The sequence below is a fragment of the Crocodylus porosus genome, unplaced genomic scaffold (genome assembly GCF_001723895.1).
Source record: "Crocodylus porosus isolate Cpor-Errol unplaced genomic scaffold, CroPor_comp1, whole genome shotgun sequence".
Lineage (NCBI taxonomy): Eukaryota > Metazoa > Chordata > Crocodylia > Crocodylidae > Crocodylus > Crocodylus porosus.
The window spans coordinates 122,817,218-122,842,075 of record NW_017728943.1 but is presented as its reverse complement, the minus strand read 5'-3'; the positions used below and the strand labels follow the sequence as shown (position 1 = coordinate 122,842,075).

At 42.7% G+C, this 24,858-nt stretch overlaps 1 protein-coding gene across 5 annotated transcripts in view; it reads left to right on the top strand.

Moving 5' to 3' along the window:
- Nucleotides 1–24,858, top strand: part of ADGB (androglobin) — a 262,841-nt gene that overhangs the window by 160,958 nt on the left and 77,025 nt on the right. For all 5 annotated transcript variants that reach the window (XM_019550118.1, XM_019550121.1, XM_019550117.1 and 2 more), the window contains 4 exons: nt 2,210–2,344; nt 11,553–11,646; nt 20,591–20,725; nt 22,470–22,623. In XM_019550118.1, the coding sequence (XP_019405663.1) occupies nt 2,210–2,344; nt 11,553–11,646; nt 20,591–20,725; nt 22,470–22,623 (518 nt within the window). The remainder of the gene's footprint in view (nt 1–2,209; nt 2,345–11,552; nt 11,647–20,590; nt 20,726–22,469; nt 22,624–24,858) is intronic.

Sequence of the window (24,858 nt, the reverse complement as noted above, 5' to 3'; positions counted from 1 at the left end):
CCCTTCTGGTTCAGCAGGGGTTCAGTGTTGCCCTTGCTTTTCCTCCGGCTCCCCACATATCTGAAAAAGGACTTTTTATTGTCCTTGATGCTCGAAGCTAGTTGGAGTTCAGTTGCAGCCGTGGTTTTCCTGGTTTGCTCCCTGCAGGACTGGACCACTGCAGAATAATCCTCCTTGGAGGTGGCTCCCGTCCTCCATCCTTTGTAGGCCTTTCTTTTTAGCCTCAGGAGGTTTGCTTGATCCCTGGGGAGCCAGGGGAGCTGCTGTGCCTCTTGCTGCCTTTCCTCCGAGGTGGAATACACTTAGCTTTTGCATTGAGGATTGCTCCCTTGAGGAGCAACCACTCATCTTGAACTCCCCTCCCCCTAGGGTCATGGTCCCTTATGACCTCACTCACTGACAAGCCTCCTGAGCTTGTTAAAGTCCACTTTCCTGAAATCAAGGACTTCCATGTTGCTGACTGACTTCCAGCTTTACGGCGGATAGTGAAGGTGATTAGCTTGTGGTCACTGTCACCCAGCTTCCCATCAATCAGTAGGTCACTGATTAGGTGGTCCCCAGTTTCCAGTACCAGGCCGAGCAGCGCTTTACCTCTCGTTGGCCCATAGACTTCTTTGGTCAGGTAGAGGTCATCCACACATGACAGGAAGCTTTGTAACTGCTCGGATATTGCTGAGTGAACCTCCCATGAAATGCTTGGTATTTGAAGTCACCCATGACAACCATGGTCCTGGAGCATGTGGCCTCAACCAGTTCCTGGGCAAACTCCTGGTCAAGCTCTTGGCTTTGGGTGGGAAGTCCATAGTAGACTCCCACCGTCATGTCCCGTGTGCTGTGTTCCCCACGGATTTTAACCCAGAGGGTCTTCAGTCTTCCACCCTGGTCACCAAGATCAGCTTGTAGGGGCGTGTAGCTTTCCTTAACATAGAAAGCTACACCCCCACCCATTTATCTACTTGATCTCTCCTGTACAGGGTACAGCCGTCTATACCCATGGTCCATTCATGGGTGGAGTCCCACCAGGTTTCCGTTATCCCTATGTAGTCATAATTATTTGTGTTAAGCAGGAGGATGAGTTCCTCCTCATTATTCCCCAAGCTCCTGGCATTTGTTTACAGGCAGGCAAGTGTCCCCTTGGGGGCTCTTGCCTTGCCCACAAATTGTACCAGGGCTGTGGCAGGGGTGGGCTCCCTTAAGTGCCTTGAATTGCTGGCTTTGCAAGGGTTGCTCAGCGGGCCAGCAATGGCAGTAGGCCTTTTGACCTTTTTGGTCTTTCCTTGCTATATAAAACTGTAGAACCTTGCAATTTAATCTATATTAATTACTAACGATCAATATTTGTCTGCTACCTGAGGCCCTCATGAGAAATAAGGGTTGTAAACCCTGATACATTTTTGAATGTTCAGTAGAAGAGATGAGATGAGCCTCCAGAGTCTTCTGGGTCCAAGCCTGAAGCAGTGTGCTGTTGGCTTAAAGGCATTTTATAGGAGTATTTTCTGTCTGTCTAGTTATATCTGAGATTCTAAGTGACATTCATGTAGGCATGACAGGACTACTGATACCTATGTGTGTGTCACAGGAACTATATCTCTTGGCAAGTCAGTAACAAGTCCTTGGTAAATGTTCTTTGATCTTCTTATGACTTTTCCTAGTAGAAGCTGAGTTGAAATTTTTAGCACTTACACAGTGAAATTGTTTAAGTAGTAAAGCTTTACAGTTAACAAAATCTTTCAGAATTACTGGACCCATCCAACTCTGGAGCCCTAGTTTCAGGCTGTCTGCAAGCTCTAACAATACTCCAGCAATTTATATTCAATACACATTTTGAAGGTTCTTTTGCAATAAGAATAAAAGGCGGAAAAAAAATTAAAGTTGTTTAAACAAGATGGCTGCCATTAAAGACAAGCTCAGTAAGCCTCTGCTACTTGGATCAATTTAACTTTTGATATCAGAAAGAAAACCTAGATGACAATATTAGGCAATTGCCCAGGATATATAATCATCCTGATTTGGTACCACATTCTAACAGGGATTTAATATATATTGTATCATACATAGTATGACAATGGTACATCATAAATGGAAGATTTATGAACCAAAAAATGTATTCCTAGAGAACAGCTAACAAATCCTTTAGATTTAATTTAAACAGCTGTGATTGCAGCATTTGCATCATGTTTTTGACAGAACTGTTCTCTTTTTCTTGTAGATGTGCTAGAGCTTAATATTCCAGTTTCTTGGCAGAACAGAATTCCAACTCCTGAAGAAGAAGCTGCAGCTCTTAAACTACAAGCCAACTGGCAAGGGACTTATATTAGAAAGGTGCTAAATGGTAGAAAACCAGGTAAGCCTTTAAAAATATATTAAAAAAAATATATAGTGTATCCTTTAATTAATTATCAAGAGTCATTATACATACATTATCTGAAGAGCTAATTTAAAAATATATAGGAAAACTGTGAAATATTACAGATGAATTTCAGATGGTGCGGGAGGGGCCCCCAATCCTTGTTATAAGGGTAAAGCCGAGGAGCCAAAATCACTGGCTTCAAGACAGTACAGAGAACCTGGTTACAGAACTGTAAGTCTGCTTTCAGACAGTCAGGCTGCTGGTGCAAGCCATAGAGAGGTAAATGCCAAAACAATAAACCTGCTATTTGGTAAAAAAGGAGCCCCTGTACCCCATTAAGGAAAAAGAACCTGGTTACTGGAAGAAGAGAAGCAAGGCAGGGATATTTACCCAGAGCTCTAGAGATTTAGAGTGGCCCTGATTTTGAAGGGAGGAGGAGATTTGCAGAGAGGAGACTTGAGGTATGTAATTTTTGTTCTATGGTTGTTTATGTTTCTGTTTTAGCCATGAGGTGTGGGTCTGGCTGTAGCTGAGTAGGGAGGTCATGGTGAGTACAAGGGGAAGGTATATGATACGTGGACATAGAACCCCCTGAGAAAAGCAGACTGACTATCAAGAGGCTAAGGCTGGAGAGCCCAGGGAGAGAGACTGACAATCAGAGAGCTAGTAGAGGAGAGCGAGGGGGAGAAACTGATAATCAGGGGGATGGAGACTGTGGGCCCTGGACAAGAGCAGCCTTTTGCAAGGTGCAAGGAAAAGTGAACCCCAGATAAAGGCTAAAAGGCCGAGTTGGCTGAGACCAAATATAAAAAGAAGATGCCTTGCTCACAGGACTAAGTTTAAAAAAAAAATCAGGCTGTACAAAGACAGTTTGTTGAGGGGGGTGCAGTGAAATGCCTCTGGTATTCTGAGCACAGCTTTGTATATATGTGTGTGTGTGTGTGTATTAGGCCTGTGTAAATAGAGAAGTATTTGATTTAGATTCAGATTTAGCCAATTCAGAGGACAGTGATTCGATTTGGTGATTCAAATCACTGTCTCCATTAGATTTGACCAGATCAGAATTGGGGTTTCGGTGCTGATTTGGAGATTCTGATTGGCTGGGGAGGAGCATGCACAGCCGGGCAGCTGCAGGTTCTTCTGTGGCTCCTCCGGCTGTGCCTGCCTCTCCCCGGGCAAGGGAAGCCGCAGGGGTAGCTCCCATGGCTACCCCGCCCAGCACCATCTACCACGCAAATATAATTCCTAGGGCAGTGCAAGGCTTTGGACAGAGCTTCAGATCTGGAGAAGCTTTGGACACTTCGGAGTCCAAAGCAGCACATCCGGGTTGAAGTTCTGGCCTCGTTAGGCTTCCCAAAGAACTTTGGAGCTGCCTCAGAGATCCGGCCATAGGGTAAAATGGGGAAACAATAAAATACCTATAACTGTTGTTTTCTGTCCGATTTGGATGACATTTTCAGGGGGTGCAGAGAGGATGAAGTCTGCCATATTTCAAGAAGATCAGTGCAGGAGTTTGGGGGGAACAACACCCTAAATTCTTGAAAGCCAAACTCATGTCATGGCTGTGTGTCACACCACAGGGGAGTGAAAACTAAAGGGGTGGTAGCTCTTTCTGAGGCCACAAAGCCTGCCAAGTTTCAAGAAGTTCGGTGCAGGGGTTTGGGGGGAACTGCACCTCAAGCTGTGGACAAGCAAAACTCATGCCGTGGGTGCTGTGGAACTGACTGTGTCTGGCTTGGGGCTGGCAGGGGAGACACTGCTGCAGGCCTGGCTGCCAAGCTGCTGTGTTACCAGTTGCCAATCAATCAATCATGATTCACTCAGGGACCAGGGACTCAGGCACCAGCTCAATACACAGGACCTAGCTACTACATAACGACTTAACGAGCATCAATTAACAGTCTTGGCATGAGTTTTGCTTGTCAGCAGCTAGGTGTGCAGGGCCCCAGAACCCCCCTGATCTCCTTGACAGCTGGCAGGCATCACAGCAGGGGCCACCATCCCTGCAGCTGTCATCCCACTGCACCTTAAGACAAACAGTGTCACCCATGGCACGAGTCTTGCTTGTCCACAGCTTGAGGGGCAGTTCCCCTCAAACCCCTGCAGCCATCTCCTTGAAACTTGGCAGGCTTTGTGGCCTCAGTAAGAGCTACCAGCCCTGCAGTTTTCACCCCCCTGTGGTGTGACACACAGCGGTGACATGAGTTTGGCTTTCGAGAATTTGGGGTACAGTTTCCCCCAAACCCCTGCACCAATATTTTTGAAACTTGTCAGGTTTCATGCTCTCAGCAGAGGCTACCATCTCGGCAAATTTCATCCAAATCAGACAAGAAACAACAAAGTTATAGATATTTAATTGATTCTCTATTATACCTTATGGCTGGATCTCCGAGGCGGCTCCAAAGTTTTGGAACCACTTCGGCCAGATTGAGGCAGAAACCTGGTTCAGAGCTCCAGATTGGATCGCAGCCATCTGAAGCTGGATCAGATCGCTGCCAACTTGTACAGGCCTAATAATTCCCCCCCAACAATAATTCCCCCCAACAAGCGTGGCAGGTGGGATCAGGGCACTACCATGGAGGGCAGAGTGAGAGACAGGATTAGTGTGACTGTCATGGGGTGCCACAACCATCCTTGGTGGCAGGTCTTGTTACAAATGGCTGCCAAAATTTAATAAACTGCATGATACAAATGCAATATGACACTGGTGCACCTGGCAGACGTTACATTTAAAGCATAATTAATGTGTTAATTGTAACTTACAATCTGTTGAAGCACTTCATCATCTGATAAGTCATAAACATGGCAATCCAGCCTAAAAGATGGTACACAGTAAGTGTAGTACATCTTTGTAACTTGGGTGTATCAAGCTTTAATTTGAATGTGTGGCATATTATACATACGGTCACAGTGCTTGGCCAGGTCCTCCAAGTACTCCTTCCTTCCACCCCCGTCCTGCAAGGATACTCTCTGTGACTCATGCTGAACTCTGCTGGTGCAGTAGCAGGAAATTTCATGACTCACTGCCCTTCATCTCTTCCCACAATCCGTCTTCAAAGCTGCTTCTTTAAGAAGCTATTTAGGACTTCTCCTCTGTGAGAACCAGGGTGTAAACACTTAACATGACATGCTTTACTTAGATACAACCTGAAAGATATGGGAGGGAATTTGTTTGGAAAGGTATGAACATGACAAAAATGGGGAGAGAGGAAAAACACATATGCAAAAACACCTCATAAAGTCTCCTGGGTGCTTTTGTAACTTGCTGATCCTGCCCCCTTCACCATGATCTTCCCTGCACAAGGGCCTGGGGAGCAACTCCTTCACTAAAAGGTTCTCAGCTGACAAGCTGCTGAGCTTAGAGCTGACTTCTCATTAGCAGCACACCAGAAGGTGAGGGGTTACAGCCCTTTCCAACAGCTCTTTAGCTTCTCTTGCCAGAAAGTGTAGACCAAGTTCCCAGGGCACTTTTTCCCCTACAAGGTATCTTGCCCTGTGAGCATGAAGCAGGTCACATGATGCAACAGTTTCCTTTTGCCAACATTACTATTGGTTAATGGAAATAACAGCTGGCAGGGGCCTGAGTCTCATTGATGGCATTAACTATGGAATAGGATTTTGACCTCTGGCCCTATGAAGTCCACTGGAAAGACTCTAATTGACTTTAGTAGGTGCTGAATTAGGACCTATATAATTGTGGTCTTAGTTAGCTCAGAATAATGTAGAAGGTTTAGTTTGTGGAAAATAAAATGTATTTGATATTATATATTCCATGTATATTATCAAATTCCATATCATATTTCAGCTATATAATATATAGCTTTCCCAGGAGAGTGTTGTACTAACACCTCTCCCTATTCATTTGAAGTATTACTATTTTTTTAAAGAGATGTAATTGCAAGTATTCAGAGAGATGTCTGTGAATAAAAGATCTCAGCATATTGAAACAGTTTACTGCCATCTCTATGTAAAGGTTTATATATATTTAACTAAAAATATTTGAATATTGTGATGCCCATTTGTAATGAAACATGCAGTAACAAGTTCGAGTGAATATGTATGAACAGCTGTCATGGATGAATCATGGAGACATTCAGAAAGTAAAAAGAGTTGTATTTTGGGGTTTGCCAATTAAATTTTTTATGTTCATTTTTCATGTAGCTATTGAAGAATGTAGACTGTGGAAAATGTGTACAATATTGGCAAAGCATTGTGGTTCAGACAGTCTGAATGAGAAAGAGGCTTTAATAAATATAGTATTAATAGATTGTGTATATGTGTGCATGAGAGAGGCAGAGAGATATCCTGAGTAAATAATTGTACCTGTGCCAAGTATGTACTAACTATAATATTAAAGTTGATGTAATCATCTGATATAACAAAGATGTAAGATAATGACTTAAGCAATTCTAGCCTAGAAAATCAAACTTTATCTATTGCATGACCAGCTCTTTGTGAGACAATTACCTTCAACATCTCTCTCTCTTTAGGTGCAAACAGACTTTGCCTTTGTGCCACCATAAAAATGTTTGCGCCTTTGCAGCTACGCCAGGAAGGTGCTTCAATTTCTGGTGGGGAAATGTGGGAAAAATCATGTTTGTAGACTTGCAAAGGCGCACCTGAAGATTCTGACACAGGGTATTCCTCTACAAACTCCCAGGTTTTCCCTCTGACAGAGGTGCACCCTGAGGTTTGTCCTTCGGGTCTCTGAAGCCCTGGAAGTGGACAGAGCCCAATTCTGTAGGATAACAGGCAATTTCTATTTTGCCAGCTGTGCTGAGACAATGTTTGTTTATAGTCTTCAAGTCACTGCTTTGCAACACAGTATCCACCTACAGGTATAACCTGTATGCTTGGTTCCTGACTGTTTTACTTTACATTTTGATGCATTAAAATACATCTTACTGTCTTGAATACAACATACACCTTTTCCAAAATTGGCTACTGGAAGTTGGGTACACACGTTAAGTGAGGAATCACAGTAATAGCAGCTTCTGCACCTCCAGCCTGTCAGGGGAAAGAGAAAATAATGCCATATGTGCTGCACAGGGAGCACAAGGGGCTTTCTAGCGGTCATGTGGACACACTCTCATTTCCCGCTGCATAGGCTTGTGCTGCAGAAGCTGCTACTCGTTCAGCTAGGTGGGCCCTCAGGCGACTCCACAGGTGCCACTGACTAGAATTGGACTTAGCTGACCTGGTAAGTGCGGTAGGCTTCCCACCCAGCTCAGCTTAAGAAAAAAAGATGGATAGGGCATTTTGGCTCAGCCAGCAAACCTGCAGGGACTTATAGCTATGGGGTTAACAAAACAGCCACGATGTTTTGCTTGGATGGTTTAGTGAGGGATGATCTTGCTTTAAGCAAGGGTCTGAACTAGATGACCTTGTGAGGTCCCTTCCAGCCCTACTCTCCCATGATTCTGATTGAAAAGAAAAGAAACAAATGGCAGCAGGCAGTAAGGACCAGAATCTAAAACTGCTTCCTTTCAGGCAGTGTCTCTGGCCTCATGACTCTTGCACTCCCAGCTGTCCAGTGGGCTACTTTAAAGAAGGGAGGAGGGAAAGGATGCCCCACCCAGCCCAGGGCATAGTCTGGTGGTTAAGGCATTCTTTTTGGGAAGTGGGAGATGAAAGGCTGAATCCCTGCAAGGTGAGAAAAGGTTAATAACCCAAGTCTCATCTTCCATCTGAGCAGTTTGGTTTCATGATAGAAATGTTTCCATTGTGTAACAGACTGCCAGTGTGGGCTCACCAGATTGGCTTGAGATACTTACCCTGGGCTAGAAACAGGGTACGCTGAATGGTACGAGTTCAGTTACGCTGAACTCTACTCTGACCGAAAGGGCAGAGCAGGGGAGCCCTGCCCTATGGAGAAGGGGAAGCCAATGGAAAGAAGAGGTTTTCAATCCCCTCATTGGTGTGGAAGGGGGATGGCTGGGGTTGGGGGCCCACCACCCTGAGCCCTGGTTGGCCAGTTTGCAAGCCAGGGAGGGACTGCCGGAGGGGATAAAAGCAGTAGTAGCTGAACTGGCATGTGGGAGCTGCTGACAGTGACTCTGGGAACAATGCAGGATGCCTAAGGGGAGAGCTGACCCAGCAGAGGAAGCAGAGAGACCCCTCTGAAGAACCTGTAAGGCCCTGGGAGAAGAAGGCAGCGGCAAGAAGCCTTGCCTCTAGCCCTGCAGCAGAGAGGGAGCAGCCATCAGGGCATGGGGCAGAGAGCTGGTGCCCCAAGTCCCCATCACAGTGTGCTGGATGTGCCGGGTGTCCTGGAGGCTAGGGGTGAGAGTCAGCCCCAACTCTACTGCAGAGAAGAGGCAGAGACCAGGAGTGCAGGCAGCATCCTTATCCAGAGCAGGGAACTGTGCCAGTGGGTTGAGGAAACCCCTTACCTTCCCTGGGGAAGCGAGACAGCAGCAGGGAAGGCATTGGGATTCTGAGGAGCAGCAGAGTGCCAGGACAAGGGTCCCTGGGAGCTCGGGGCACAGGCCAGTGCTTGGAGCGGGATTGGTGAGCTGTGAGGTGTGTGGGAGCAGGGTTTTAGAGCAACAACCCCTGGGAGCTGCCTGTGCTGCTGACCCTCTGCCACTGACTGCCCCAGAGGAGACTCAGTCCTATCCCTTATTCTACAGCTGATTGTTATCAGCTGGAGTCCCTGATCTTTGTACTTGGAAAAAGCACAAAGTTCCTAGGCACCAATCCTGCCATTTTAGGTCAGGCTTCTTCTCATTCATTCGAATATGTCCTTTAAAATGTCCTTCAAATGAGCCATCTTGTGTTCTTCTCTACATCTGTAATCCCAACACCTTCCCTTTCTTGAACTATTGTCCCAAGTCTTGTCTTATTGTAACAGGAAACCCTAACCCTGTTACTAATAGGCAGAACGGCCCCTCTAAGTCCAGAACCTTCCAGTCATGGCTAGCCATGTAGGGGTCAAGGCTTAAACTCTGTCAGCTGGTCAGGCGCCGGGAAGAGGAGGGTCAAGACCTTATAAATGGTGAGCAAAGAAGGACAGAGGGGCGGCAGAGAGGCAGACTCCCAATGGTTACGGTACTGCACCTGCACCTACAGTCTGGGTCAGAAAAATACACCCTGCCTGGGGCCAGCCTCACGATTATTTAAAGGCTGTAGGGAAAAAACAGGCCTAAGTGGCACCCTACCAAGGCTGGCTAATGTAGGGGTTGCTACCTGTGGCAGGGTAACTCCCAGAAAATCCTGCATGGTGCAACCTTGGGGAAAAGATGAGTAGGAGGCGCCTGAAAACCTCCGCCTCCTGTTTCTGAGTTGCTGGGTGACTGAAGAAAGGCCGAGAGAAGACCAGGACGAATACGGTACCCAAAAAAATGTGAGGATCCATCTTTGCGGGTTAGTGAGGCTTTTAAGGGGTGAGGTGTGTCACAGGGCACTTTAGATGCCCAGCTCCTATAAGAGTGGGAACTGCTAGGGAAAGAGCCCTATCAGTGAGTAGGGAGCCCCAGCTGTGGGTTACCGAGGCAACCAGAGTGAGCCAGTGGCACCCACCTGTTACAGGGCAGCTGACAGTAAGGGGCAGGGCCTAGCTCACATATAAGTCCCAGGCCTGAGGCCTGGAAGGTATTTCCCTGCCAGCCAGCAAGGGGGAAGGAGCTCTCCCAGAACAACCAAAGGGGAGAGGCCTGTCCACAGGATCTGCTCCTGCCACTGTTGAGGAACAGAATAGGGTGATTTGATGTTATAGCCGGGCAGTTTGGATTTTATGTTATAGCCCAGGGGCTTGTGTTTTGTTTGCTGTTTTAACCGGTGGCTTGGGTGAGGCTATAAGAGGATGGAGGAGGCCTCATAGGGGACCCGCAGCAGTGTGGGGGACCCGGCACCAGAGTGGGCGCAGCATTGGGGTGTATGGACCCTGGCATCAGAGCGGGCGCAGCATTGGGGGTGCAAGGACCCCGAGCACCAGTGAGAGCACAGAGTGAGACAGGGCAGTGGAGAGCCCAAGCGCCAGTGAGGGGCACAGAGCGAGACAGGGCGGCGGAGAGCCCAGGGAGGACAAGGGGGCCAAATTATAACAAGGCCCAGATAAACACCATCGGCGAGACTTGGGCTGCTGTGTAAGGGATGAAAAAGAGCCGCAGATAGCACCCCCTGGCATCGGGACAGTCCCCCTGGCATCGGGCAGCCTCCCACTTAATTACATCTATTAATCAATGAACAACAAGGCATGGCAGGCGAGAAGGCAAAGGTTGGCCCATAACAGGTGAGCAGGGTCCCCAGTAGATGGACTCCAGAGAGGCGCACCTGTCACACTTATATAGGCTCTTTTCTTCTACCGGTGTATGTTTTGTAAGCCCTATAATAAGAGGGCTTTAGGCTATACATGTTACTTTATTTTTGGTTTCTGCAATTTCCTGACCCCCTGAATCTGCTTTTCTAGGAGTTTAGTTTTCTATTAGGCCATTGCCAGGTGGGTATTTCCCAACTTCTTCCTTTCTCTTGTCTGCAATGGATTTTCCTTACTTCCCAAGATTTTTCTCTAATGCGTTCCATAGTTTTTGCTTAAATTTTTTTTCTATTCATAATTTCTATTATGTCTGTCCAGTCATTCTCACAACTATTTTTTTCTCCTTTCACACATACACCTATGACTTTTTTCCTCTTGTTTCTTGATACAGCATCTTTTTTTCTCTAGTCTTCTCTTGCAATATTTTCCATTTCTTTTAACCGTTCATTTGCTGTGTGGCAGGATACAGCAAGGGAAAAAAGCAATTTAACTGAAGTTTCAATGTGCTGATCGTTGTCTTCCATAATATACATAATTGAGGTTACCTTATTTCACTGTAGTATTACCATACTACAATGAAATAAGGTAACCTCAATTATGGTAATACTACAGTGGTCATACATATTGTATTATACTATACTAATATACCATGTACATTAGTATAGTATAATGCAGTATGTATGAGAATATGTCATTCAAGGTACAAACATCTATCTTTACTGTAGCAGAAGGGCTGATCTTTGTGTGCACATGGAAGCCTGATGTCAAAAGGTCTGTAGTGATCTATGAGTAAAAACTGATTTCCTCATATGGGAGAATTCTGTAAAATTAAAAACAAATGAACTAGATACATAACGCATTTTACTTACTTTCGTAATTTTTTCACAAGTCTTTTTGTATTTTTTTTGAACAACAACAAAATTTAATAAAAAATTTTATTTTCAGGGACAAAGGAAAATGCTAATGTCAAAGAAAACCTGCAAAAATTGTGGAGTCTGATTGATCCAAATTTTGAACAGTGTGCGGTAACTCTATTAAGGTAATAAGTAATAAATTAGCATTTTATATTGCAGTCTATTCAGTAGAATCATCTTTGTACAATCATAAAATCAGTAGGTCATCAGAATACATTATGAGAATGACTAATTTTAAAATAGTGAAAACTATGCTTAAGAGCATTTGTGATTCTTAATGAAGGTGTAACATACAGATTTAAGCCTGCTGCCATGTACACCTGAAATATTTGCCAAATCCTATCAATAACTCTTCATGTTTATATCTAAAGATTATTTTAGCTGTGCCTACACTAAGATTTTAACTAATATATCTCTATCAATTAGCTTATGAACTTTTGTAACCTTCATAAGGTTTGCCAGAAAAAACCCTCATAAGCTGTGCCAGAAAATTTTGAAAGTGTATCCTGTTCTGATGCTGCCTTTATAACAATCGTCAAAGTTTTTATGAACTCACTGATCCTAGCTATGCTGTCATTAATTAGGAGCATATATATAAGCACAGGACTGGAAGAGGGTTCTCTGGCCATCAAGTCAAGTCCCCTGCATTTAGCAGCAGCCATTTAAATAGTGTCTTAAAAGCAGTCCATTTCACCCTTCTTACGCTCCACAGCCATAGACCGTATTGTCAAAACAAACCAAAAAACATTTTTTTCTGTGAATAAGGAAATAAAAACAGGCATATAAAGAAAACCATTTAATACTTTAAACAAAAAATGAGAACATAGGAATGAGGGAAAATAATTTTTACTGCTTATTGAGGATAAACAATGCAAACCTTTAAAATAGCAACAACTAAATAAAAATGGTCAGCCATATGCTTTTAAAGTTATGTTTTTAGGTCTGTTAGAACTACCAGATACATATATTACAATACTCCACAGATAATAGTAGCAAAGGCTGTTTTGTGAGATATGTGAATGTATTGAATGTGCATATGAGAACTTACGTTTTGTTGAATCTGCTGGTGGCAATTAATGAATAGCTGTACTGTACGTTCACAATATGTTCCTTGCTTGCCACACAGTTGTGGCTGGAGTTGTTTTGTTTCTGAAAGCTCTTGGACAAACACACCAACTGGGAATGAGGATGGGATCCTGCAAGCAAGGCATGCTTTAATGTAGCTTTGCAACAGTATGACCCACTCCTGGTCACATTTAATGGAATTCAGCTGCTTTTGAACATTTTAAAATATTTCAACATTTAGAAACTTGTATTTAAAATTAAATGTGCTCTTGAACAGCAGGTAAAAGTTATTTTTATTTTGTGCTGGCTGGAGTCTTAGCCAATAAAGTTACCTGAAAGATCACTAAGAGTTTGGTATGAAGGTTTTCCTCAACATTTAGCTTCAGGCTTTGAAAAGTACCAGAATCACATTTCAAGCTGTGACAAACTCAATTTATTTCTACTGCCTTCTAAACTAAAAATACAAACACCTTCTTAACAGAACCTACAACTTATATTTTTTGCAGCCAATACTTTTTTAACAAGTGTTAAAAATAGTATTTTCCCCCCAACGTTCTTTACAAAATATATCACTCATGCTTATGGAAAAAAAAACCTTTTGTGGGTTCCAAGAGTGTTGAAGGCTTGAAGCATTCTTGAAAACTGTTTGAAGAAAGAGGTAGTAGATTTCAGCATAACTCTCAGAGAGTCCTCTTGCAGGAAGGGGTTAGGGAGAGAACAATTCACCCTGGGAGGCTGGAGGACTCAGTCAAATGTTATGATACTATCTACCACCCTTAAGTGTAACATGCCACATATTAAAATTCAAGTAGCATAAAAAAGAAATTCTACATTTATAGAGTAACATTTTTTGTGGCCGGATTTCCATATTTGAAGCTTATTATCAAGTGATAAATTTCTTGAATGTATGACATATTAAAATTTATTGCTCCATTAAAACATGAATCACACTTTAAAAGCAATGTCTGAGAGGGGCCAGGATCACTGCTTCTGAAAATTTCGAAGTTTGACTAAATTATGACACTATATAATGTCACTTGAAATGTATTCAGAAGTCAATATAATTTCTTTGGGGGTTTTTTATGCCACTTGTCACTGATAGAAGGACCCCTTGAGGAACAGCATTGTCAATTCATGTTTCAGACCCTCTCGCTTTAAATTAATTATATCAAAGTTTGTCTCCTATATATGATTCAGACATCTAAATCAAGTGAAACTCATACTCTATTATTCATTAAAAAATCATTGTGAGGACAGTTGTTTTATAATGCTTCACTCCTATCTATGGAATGAGGGGAACACCAAACGTATATAAAACAGGTTTATTATGTGGAGCAATGAGCAATTTAAACTAAGAGAAAGGTGTCAGGTAAGATTGACACTTAAGTAGACTTAAAAATCTTCTTTATATAACTCCATGATACAAATGAAATTAGAGCAATGAAAAGACCATAGTAGTAATCTATCTATATATAAAGGGCTTAGTCCATCTGTCTGTGTGTCTGTCTGTCCATAATGCTTTTCATGGATGCCAGGAGCCTGGCACAGCAGGGACGACAGAGGGAGGAGCTAGCTGAGGAAGAGTGGAAGCTGGGCTCCTGGCTACTGTGAGGAGACAACTAGATGCACATTACCTTCAAGAAAGTAGCTTCACAGTATCCAGGAGCCCAGCTCCTGCTTTAACTCAGCTGGCTCTTCCCTCTGCCCTCCCCGCCATTCTGGACTCCTGGCACCCTTAAATATGGACAGACAGACACACAGACAGACAGAAAGGCTAAGCCCTGAGGACCCAGCTACATGAAGAAGGCAATTGGACTTGAGGCGACATCAAGGGAGCCATGCAAATGAGTCCCAAGAAGAGACTACTGTGAGAAAAGAATGAGATGCACAATGCCATCAAGAAAGTCACCATTCATCCATCATTCTTGCTGGGCAATTCACTAGTACATAAATAATGATATACTTGGACACAAAGCCATATGGAATACAGAATGAAGCTGCATTCTTTTCATCAACAAATCATCAAACCTGTCATCCACTCTCTACATGAGCTTTCCATAGAATACTATCAAGTTAAAGGTCTTCGGTGCCTATCTTCAAGGCAACTAGCACTCTGTATTCATGACAGCCAAATTATCACTTTAAGCTCAGAAATGAAGACCCTAGAAAACAGTTCAATTCACCATAGAAGTGTGTGCAACAGGGTAAGCTTTGTCTGTGTAGAAGGCAAACAGCTTTATAGGGCCTGTACCAGTCTGGATTCAACTCAAAGGAGCCCTCTATCAAATTGCCTTGGACTTTTGTGGTACCTTACATCGCAGCTCAAATGATTGGTTTGATGAGAGCTCATCTGAAATGATCCGACTCATAGAAAATAAACAGCTCTGCTTAAATGTAAATGTGACCCTAGCCACTCCAACTTGCAGGCACTTCAAGAGATCCAGCAAAAGGTCAAACGATGATTGGCTACAACTGTATGAAAGTATCCAAAAAGCTGCTGACCAATGTGACATGCAAGTAATATGGTAGCATTGGGAAAGCTCTGAAGTCTGTTCTGAGGAAGACCGCCCCTTTAAAATTCTCCTTAGGTGAAGTCATCAATGACCTCAATAAGTGGATGAATTGATGGGTTGAACATTACTTAGAACTCTACTCTCATGAAAATGTGATCCATGACTCTGCCGTCAACACACTTGAAGACCTCTCAACCCTGTTAGTGGTTGACCATGAATCTACCGTAGATGAAGTAGAAAAAGCCATCGATCATCCTGCTTATGGTCAAGCCCCATGTACAGATTGCATACTGGCTGAAGTTATAAAGTGTGGGAAATCCATCCTCCTCCCCCCCATCTGTATGCATTAATATGTGTGTGTTGGAGAGAAGGTGAAGTTCCTCAGGACATGAAGGATGCAAGCATTCACTCTATACAAAAATGAAAATGATATGAACAACTACAATAACTATCATGGTATATCCTTACTTTGCATCATTGGAAAGCTGTTTGCCAAAGTCATCCTGCTAAGACTGCATACCCTTACAGACAGAGTATACCCTGAGTCTCAATGTGGTTTCAAATCTAGTCAGTCTATGACAGATATGTTATTCTCCTTCAGACAGTTATACGAAAAGTGCAATGAATAAAGATAATCTTTGTGCATACCATTTTTCAATCTTACCAAAGCTTTTAATTTTGCCAGCAGAGATGATTTGTTCTGAATCCTGGAGACTGGATGCCCTCCTAAGCTCTTGAGCATCATCAGGTCCTTCCACCTTGGTATGCATCGAGTGGTGCAGTTCAATGGATCACATTCGAAAGAATTTGAAATCAAGAGTGGTGTAAAACAGGGCTGGGTCCTAGTTCCAGTGCTTTTTGGGATTTTCTTCACTGTCCTACTCAAATACACATTCAGTGGCTCTTCAAAAGGAATATACCTTTGGACCAAAATTGATCTGATGGGGAAATGCTTTAACCTCAATTATCTCAAAGTGAAAATGAAAATTCAAAAAGTTCTTGTCCATGAAATACTCTTTGCTGACAATGCAGCAGTTGTTAATCATTCAGAAGCAGAACTGAAAGTCTATGGATCACTTTTCTCATGCTTGTGATGATTTTGGTCTGACCATTAGCCTCAGGAAAACAGTAGTCATAGGTCAACAAGTTGACCACCCTCCTGAAGTTAGAATAAATGATGAATGTCTGGAAATGGTTGAAAAAATCACTTACTTGAGCTCCACTGTCTCGCAAAATCCTGGCTTGGAAACCAAAAATCAATGCTCATATTGGAAAGGCAAGCAATGCCATGGCTAAACTTTAAAAGAGAGTTTGGAAGAACAGAGCATTCACTCTATTGACAAAAGTGTCCATCAACAGTGCTTGTGTACTACTTTCTGTATTGTACACTAGTGAAACATGGACTCCTTATGCCAAGAAAGAAAGAAAACTGAACAGTTTCCACCTTTTGATATCTCCATTGTATCCTGTGCATACCATGGTGTGACAAAATCTCCAACTTTGCTGATCTGGAATGGCCAAGATACCCAGTATGTTCCTGATCCTGAGACAGAGATGCCACTGTTGGTTAGGACATGTGAATCATGTCGACAATGGCTGAATCCCCAAGGACATACCATACTATGAGCTGGCCACTGGCAAATGTCACCTTGGATGGCCCAAACTCTGTTTGACTGATGTCTGCAATAAAAACCTTTGTTAGTTGCACAACAATGGCCAATACTTGGAATCAGTTACTTTAGACTGCTGCGAGTGGAAAGCTGCTGTGAAGCAGGTCCTATGTCGCTTCAAAATGGAAAGTCAATGATGCAGGGAACATGTACCATATGGTGGTATCAGAGGCAGGCAAGACAAGATGGTACTGGGCATGCTGATGCAAGGTCAACCAAGTTTGTATGTGCAACTTGCCAGGGTGTCTTCATGTCACACGTTGGACTCCTCAGCCACTCAGGAAGCTGTGGTAGCACACAGTAACCCACCAAAAGCACAGTCTTCATGGTCTCCTGAGGCCAATGACCAGTCTGCGAAACAAACTCTTACAGGAGATACCACCTCAAAGATCATTGTGCTTTGTTCCAAGTAACTTGTACTGCACTGGTCTTGTCTTCAATTTTATAAACATCTGACACATTTACCTACATATCACAAAATAAAACATTCCATTATACTCATAAAATTTCCCTCAGAGAAAGAAAAGGCTGGAGGAGAGAGAATAAAATAAATGCATATTATTATTCACTTCTCTTAACATAGTCATGAAAGGTAGCCTACAGTAATGAATAGAATAGAATAAAATAGAACTCATATGCCATGATGTCACCGAAAACAGATTATATGTCTGCACTACATCAAACATTCAGCTAAAGTTATTAAAAGGGGTTTGTTCTTTGACCGTGCTGGCTGTAGGACTTCTGTTTGGTTTTGGGTTTTTTCCTTTTGTTCAATCCTCTTTCCATATTGTACTTTTCCCATTGAGTGCTATATGTATCCCACATTGGTGTCCCAACTTCCTTGTAAAATGCCACGTTGGGCATTATGTTTACTATTGGAGGAAATTGGTAAAATAGATTGTGCCAATATACTGCCAATCAGGTTGGTTACAACCTTCATAGGTAATAACAACTTGAGGTTTGCCTCATTTACAATTTTAAAATGATAATCTTGGATTTCTTCCCATGAAAAAGAAAGGCCATATTTGAAATGTAATTTCTTTTAGTTTTTCTTCAAAAGTCCTTTTTTAAAGAAATGTTTAGAATCATAGAGAAGTAGGGGTGGAAGGGACCTCCAGAGGTTATCTAGTCCAACCAGCGAAGCCCAGAACCATGGGAAATACCCATAGGAGAACATAGGTATAGCTATGCCTAGATCATCCCCAACCAGTGCGTGTCCAACCTCTTTTTGAACATCTCCAGTGATGGAGAGTTCACAACTTCCCTAGGCATTTTATTCCACCACTTCACTATTTTAACAGGGAAGATGTTTTTCCAGATATCCAGTCTAAACTTACTTTGCTGCAACTTCAGGCATATTGGTCCAATGACTCCAATAAGAGAAAAGCTGCTTTCCCTCTTCTTTATGGCAGCCCTTCAGGTATCTGAAGACTGCTGTTATGTACCCTCTTAAGTGGCTTTCCTGCAAGCTGAACGTGTCTAGCTCCTTCAGCCTCTCCTCATATGACTTGCATTCTAAGCCCTTGATCAACTTCGTCGCCTGCCTCTGGGCCCTCTCTAACTTCTCTGTATCCTTTTTAAAATGTGAAGACCAAAACTGCACACAGTACTCCGGATGAGACCTAACCAGTGCCAAGTAGAGAGGCACTATCATCTCCCATGTCTTGCACCTAATGCTTATATTCACACATCCCAAAAGCGCATTCACCTTACATTCAGCTGCATCGCACTGGAGACTCACATTGAGTCTGTGGTCTACCAAGACTCCCAAGTCCTTTTCCATAGTGCTGCCATCCAGCCAGGTGTCATCCATTCTATATTTCTGTTTTTTATTATTCTTCCCAAGGTGTAGCACCTTGCATTTGTATTTCATCCTTTTAGCTGTAGCCCAATTTTTCGATTTGCCAAGATCCTTCTGAATTGCCCTCACATCCTCCAGTGTGTTCATAGTCCTTACCAGTTTTGTGCTGCCTACAAAGAAGAAATAAAATTACTTTAAAACTTCTAATAGAACCTCAGATCAAAAAGTACAAGATGACAGAATGATGTAAGAAAAATGAATGGTGATGAATGGTTAGAAAATATTCTAGAAACAGTTGGATCTGACCTCATTCCATACCTAATTAAGGGCATAATCTCAATATAGGTGCCTGTAATGCTCCCCAGTCCCAAGTGCAGCTGAGTGCACCTAAGACACACTCTTTCACATCTTCAGGGGTGTCCTTCAGCTCTAAACCCATCCCTGCCATATGCTGCTTGACCACTGAGAACAGACTGAGGTGCTCAAAGGTCTACTCTCTGATTTATGTTACCTCACATAGACTTGTGTCACCCAGGCTTTGCCTGCTTGAAGAATCACACTCTGGTCTGGTCATACGCTCAGAGAAGATAGATTCCCACTTCTGGAAAAGAGGCCTGCCTGTATGGTCAACTACTCTAGAATCATGGTTATCACTGACAATAAGTGGGCTGAAAAGATAACAAGAAGGGTTATTATAAAAAAAACAAGAACAAGACATAGGAAATCTGTAACCATATGCTGAGATACAGAAAGATATATAAGAATAAACAAAGGAAAACACCAGAACAACAACTGGTTCTCACCCTGCATCTGAAATCCAAGGATGCAGTTCCTACCCACCTCAATAGATTAGCAAACAGTTTCTGTCTCTGACCTGTCTGCCAGGACTTCTTACTATTTCTTCTTTTAGCCTGCTTTACTCAGTCAGCTGACTGAAGCACTCCAGTGCTTCTTAGGGGCTGGGCTCTGTCTGGGCCTGGCTGCAGCAGTGATAGTGGGTGGGTTCCCCCTGCCTGCCTGGTACCCCCAGGTGTTCACTTACAACCTGGGAGAGGCACAAGGAGAGAGCACGCACCCACTGCTGCTGCTGTCCTGGTCTGTGCCCAGCACCCATGCAACCCAGCTAACGTAGCTCTGGAGCTCCTCTCACATCTGAGATGGTGAGGACTGTGGCAGCAGTGGGCAGGAGGGAAGGGGAGGGCATGCCTTTGAGCAGGAAGGGAAAGGGGGAGAATTCTTACTTTCTTTGGGGCTTAAAAAAGCCCTGACTGCTGCTTCCATGGGGTTGTCTGCCTGCCCCAGTGGGAGCAGTAGGTACAGCTACCCCTGCAATGCCAGTTGCTGCTCCCGCACTCCCTTAGTAAAATCCTAAATCTGGTCCTGTACCTCTTCCATTGGATTCTCAGCGAGCCTGCCCTGAATATAACTGCCTACTTCCCACCCTCCTCTGAAAGGTGAATGTTTAACCAGATGAAAAATCTTCCCTCATCTATTCAGAACCACGAGAATATTTACATCCTTTCAGACATGAAGAACACTAATCCAGTATCCTAATAGTACCATCTTTCACTTAGTTTCCTTACCCTAAGAAATGTCCTTCCCCCAGGAGTTTGAATAGCCAGGCATTGTTCTTACAGCTCCTCATTTCCAGTATAAAGTCATCATTGTCTGAAAGGGCCTGATTCCTGTGCCTCAGAGCATGTCTGCAAGGGAGATAGATAATTCATGTCAAATGCTAATTAGTGAATTCAGCCACCTGAAGACAGAAACCAGGTTTCCAGTTCCACAGGACAGAAGCCTACCAGTTGAGCAAAAGGACCATCTTTATTAGTCGCTAGCAGCAGTAAAATATTTTCATTTCATGGTAACCGAGCTCTAGAGAAGAACTTTTAATGAACTAGTAAAAGTGCGTGTTACATATATACTGGTATTCTTCCTTATCTGCAAAAGTTCATCAAGATATATGTCCTCTACTTATTAAGCATAAATATTTATCTCACTATTTTTTGTTTTTTTCTAGAGAAATGTTTAAAAGTAACTGTAAGTCAATTGAAAAGTTCCCCTGTTATGAAGATGAATGGACTAAGACATCTTTTGCTGATTATGTTGTAACATATTCGGATCAGCCACCAAATTGCTGGTTTGTGGTTTTTAGGTGAGTTTCACATATACTAAGGTTATCATACATCTGGGTTTTCCCAGACATGTCCTCTTTTTGCACCCCCAAACCCCCCTCTCCATCTGGGCGGGTTTTTTTAAATATCAGCAAGTGTCCAGAATTTTGCTCTGCCTCTGCTTTCATGGCTGTTCCTGGCTTGCTCCAGCAAGGATCTGCTTGGGGCTGGGGGCAGCAGGGGGAAAGGATTGGAGACCAGGAAGTATGTGCACATGCATATGCCTGTCACCACTGGGGCTCCAGCAGGGGAGGGAGGTGGTAATGGGGGGTGGAAGGGAGCTACATGGGCAGCAGGGCTGAGGGGGACAAAGGGGTGTGGGTCAGAAATGAGGGGCATTGGCAGGGCTGGGGGGCCAGGGAACTGCAGGTAAGGAGTGAGGGTCACCAGCAAGGTTGTGGGGAGCAGCAGGCTGCAGTTTGGGAGTGAGGGGTATTAGCAGTGAGGGGGAGTTGCAGGTTGGGAGTGAGGGGCAGAATACCATTAGTTAGGGGCAGAAGCAGGGCTGGGGGTGTGGCTTGGGAGTGGGGGGCAGGGTATGGGCATATCACTACCCCCCCTGTACCCCCATAATCATATAATCTCTGCCTCCTCTCCCCCTCACAGGTATCCTCTTTTTTGAAATTGGAAATATGGTAACCATACTTATACAGGAATAATTTATTATGGAGTGGCAGGGGCCTCTGGACTTTAAAGTTGCAGCCAGCTTCCATTATAAAGCCTTATTTTACCCTCCCTAAAATTTGCCTTCCGAATTGAATTTTTATAAATATTTTCACTATTAACTGAAAACAGAGAAGAGTGTTTCTGCAAAGTGTGAAGACAGTTCATCAAGCTGGCTTTGAACTGCTTGTAATGAAAAAAAAATGGTCTGATGTAGATTTCTATATTTTTGGTTGTTCAACTTGGTGCATCCATGTTAGCATACCCAACTCGAAGGACAAGGTTTGATTTGTTTTTCCAGATGGCAGGTGCTCCCTGCTTCCAGAAAATCTTGTCATTCAAAATGTTGCATATTCAATGATCAAGGATTACATAATCCAATATTTGTTATTTAGTTAGAAAATTTTGTCCATGGTATTCAATGATTTTTTTAAAACTAATTATTCCATCATTAGAAGCAATATTACTATTAAGTTGCTATGAACATATAAACAATATAAAATATAAAAATAATCAAATTTTATGCTGGATTTTTAGAATTAGAAGTAAAGAGACAAATAAGTATGTAATAACAAACACATTTTGCCTAAATGTTAAGTAAGCCACTGCATATGCAAATGTGTTTTGCTTATAGTAGTTACATATGTGCCTTGAGTGCCACATACTTTCAGTTGCATGAGCTCAAGCATTTGCTGTAATGGTACTTGAAGTATATTTTTACAATAAAAGATAAATTTTTTTTTTTTTTACATCTCTGCCCAAAGTACAAATGAAGTAAAAAGTTCAATTAAAATTAATGTTTGTAGCTTTGTAAAATTAATACACATTAATTTTTTTAAGTCAGTGCCCAAAGTCTATAGCTCATTTTTGTGATTTGTTTCTTGGTTTGGTTTGTGTTGGGACAAAACTTCCAGCAATTTGTAACTCTGAGTGATTGGAATGCATGAAGACACAAACCTATCTACTGCCATAATTATTGATGCAATATTCACTTTATTAGAGAAAAGAGATTTGAGATTAGAAACACTTTTTAAAAGTTGTGTCATTCTTCTTTTATTGTAGGGAAGTATTTCATGTGACAGAAGATATGCTTGTAGTGCCAAAGGTGTATACCACCATCCCTACCTGTATACTACATGTTGTTGATAATGACACACTGGAGGAAATGCCACATGTCTTTCTCAAAGTGGCACCTCGTGTTTATAGCAAGAATAAGGTAAGTACACACATTAGTGGTGTACAACATCACTCTAGCTATAATAACTGGTTACAAAAATATACGGCCAAATTCAGTGAACTTCATTCAGGGCTGAGGCTTGTAGGCCAAGACCATACACAGCTTAATTTAGTGGGGGGCTTTTTAGGGGGGAAACTGCCACACCTACAGTAAATCTAGTGGTACAGATCTAATTTCAAGTTTAAATTAATTCATAACCGTTTATTACCCATATTTTCTTGTGCTTAAATAGTTTTTTGCCTCTCTGGGGCTTATGGCCCTGATTTATTTATAAAGAGCAATCATAATTCCTTTCAATCTTCATTTTGCTGGACTAAACAAGCTTAACTCTTTTAGTTTCCTCTTGTAAGATTAGTTCCTTTCCCCTGATCATTCTACTAACACTTCTCTATACCTACTTTCAGTTTCACTTAATTTTACTTGAATGTGGATGATGAGAATTGTACACACACCTGCTGATATGAAGGCTCATTGATGCCTTGTACAGAGGCAGTAATCTGCCTGTGTCTACCAAAAATACTGTATTTTTTCACATACCACACACTATCAAATAAGACATGCAACTTGTTTTGGGAAGGCAGAATGAAGGACAAAAAGATTTTACCAGAATCACAGCTGAATCATGATCACAGCGGATCCTGACCACGTGGGTGGGTCCTGATGGTTGTTGCTCAGCCAAAAGCCAGTTTTAACCCTCTTATACCTGCTGCTGAATTGGCAGCATCTTTTGGCTGCTCAGCCAGAAGCTACTACTAATTTGGAAGTGGCTGTGAAAAGGTTACAATTAACTGTGACACTGAAGACTGCACCCAACCCTTCTTTCCCTGTGACAGGGAGAGAAAGACAGCCGTGGCAGCCATTATAGTGTTCCTACACAGCCATTACAGTGGCCTTATGGTTCATTTCTAACACAAGAATAAGAATTCACTAAGATACACACCCCAGTTTTTGAGGGCCAATTTTTGGGCAAAGGTAGGTGTGGTATGTGAATAAATATGATGTTTCTCCTAAAGGAGCTTTAATGCATCTTTGAATTGCATTTGCCTTTTTCCAGCATTGGGAGCTCATAGTCATTCGTGATTGACTGGTACACTAAGTTCTTTCCCCCATCTTAGATTTCCAACTGATTAGCTCCCAGGTTATGGTAGAATTTTTGGTTACTAGTCCACAAATGCACAAGCCTGTTCATCTAATTTGCCTGTTCATCTGATTTGCCTGTTCATCTGATTTCTACTCCAGTCCTCAAGGTCCTACAATTCTTTCTTCATGGTGCATTATCCTGATCTTCCTGTGTATGATGATACCTCCCAACCTGATATCACCAGCAGATTATATGAGGTGCTCCTAATAATGATACCAGGTCATTTCTGAAAAAAACTTAAGCAAGTTCTGAGACTGATCCTTGAGGAACCTAAGTAATAACTTTACTCTGACCTGATACTTCCTTTTTCAACAGTAGCCACTACTATCTCCATTCGAGTCAGCTCCCTATCCATTTTACAATTCCTTTACTAATCCCAATCTTCTCCATTTTTTAGTAATATTACCCGATTTGGTATCATATCAAAAGCTTTAGTGAGGTCCAAATTGATAAAATAATTGATCTTTGTATTAAACATAGGAGATGCAGTAGATGTTATCTGTGACAGCTGTCAGGTCTGTCTAGTATGATTTACCTTTGAAAAGCCTATGTCTGTTTGTCTGATTGCTTGATTTCTATGCTGCCTTTCCCCCAAAAAGGGTCAGGCCTGGTTACAACAAGAACAAGATAAATTATAAAACCAGAATCAAATAGTAAAGTAAAATGATAAATAGTGAAACAATTCCCCACATAGGATCTCAGAACTAATCTTACCTGCTAAAAGCCTACTTAAATGAGGTGTTGCAACACTTCTAAATGATGCCCAGGCTCAGGCTGTTCTGGGCGTCAGGAGGGACAGAATTCTAAAGCTGAGGAGTTGCAACCTCCCATGTGTTTTTCTGACTGAACTTAGCACACAGTGAAGTTTGCAGGAGGTTCCTCCCAGCTGTCAATAAGGACTGCAATAAAACATAAGGCAGGAAGTGGTCCTTTAAGTATGTCAGTCCCAGGCTGTTTATGGGTCAGAAATAACATCCTTAACTGTGCTGGCTATTGGGAGCCAGTGCTGACTCTGAGGCACTAGAATAATGTGATCACCAGGGATCTTAGTTTCTCTATTAAAAAAAAAAAAA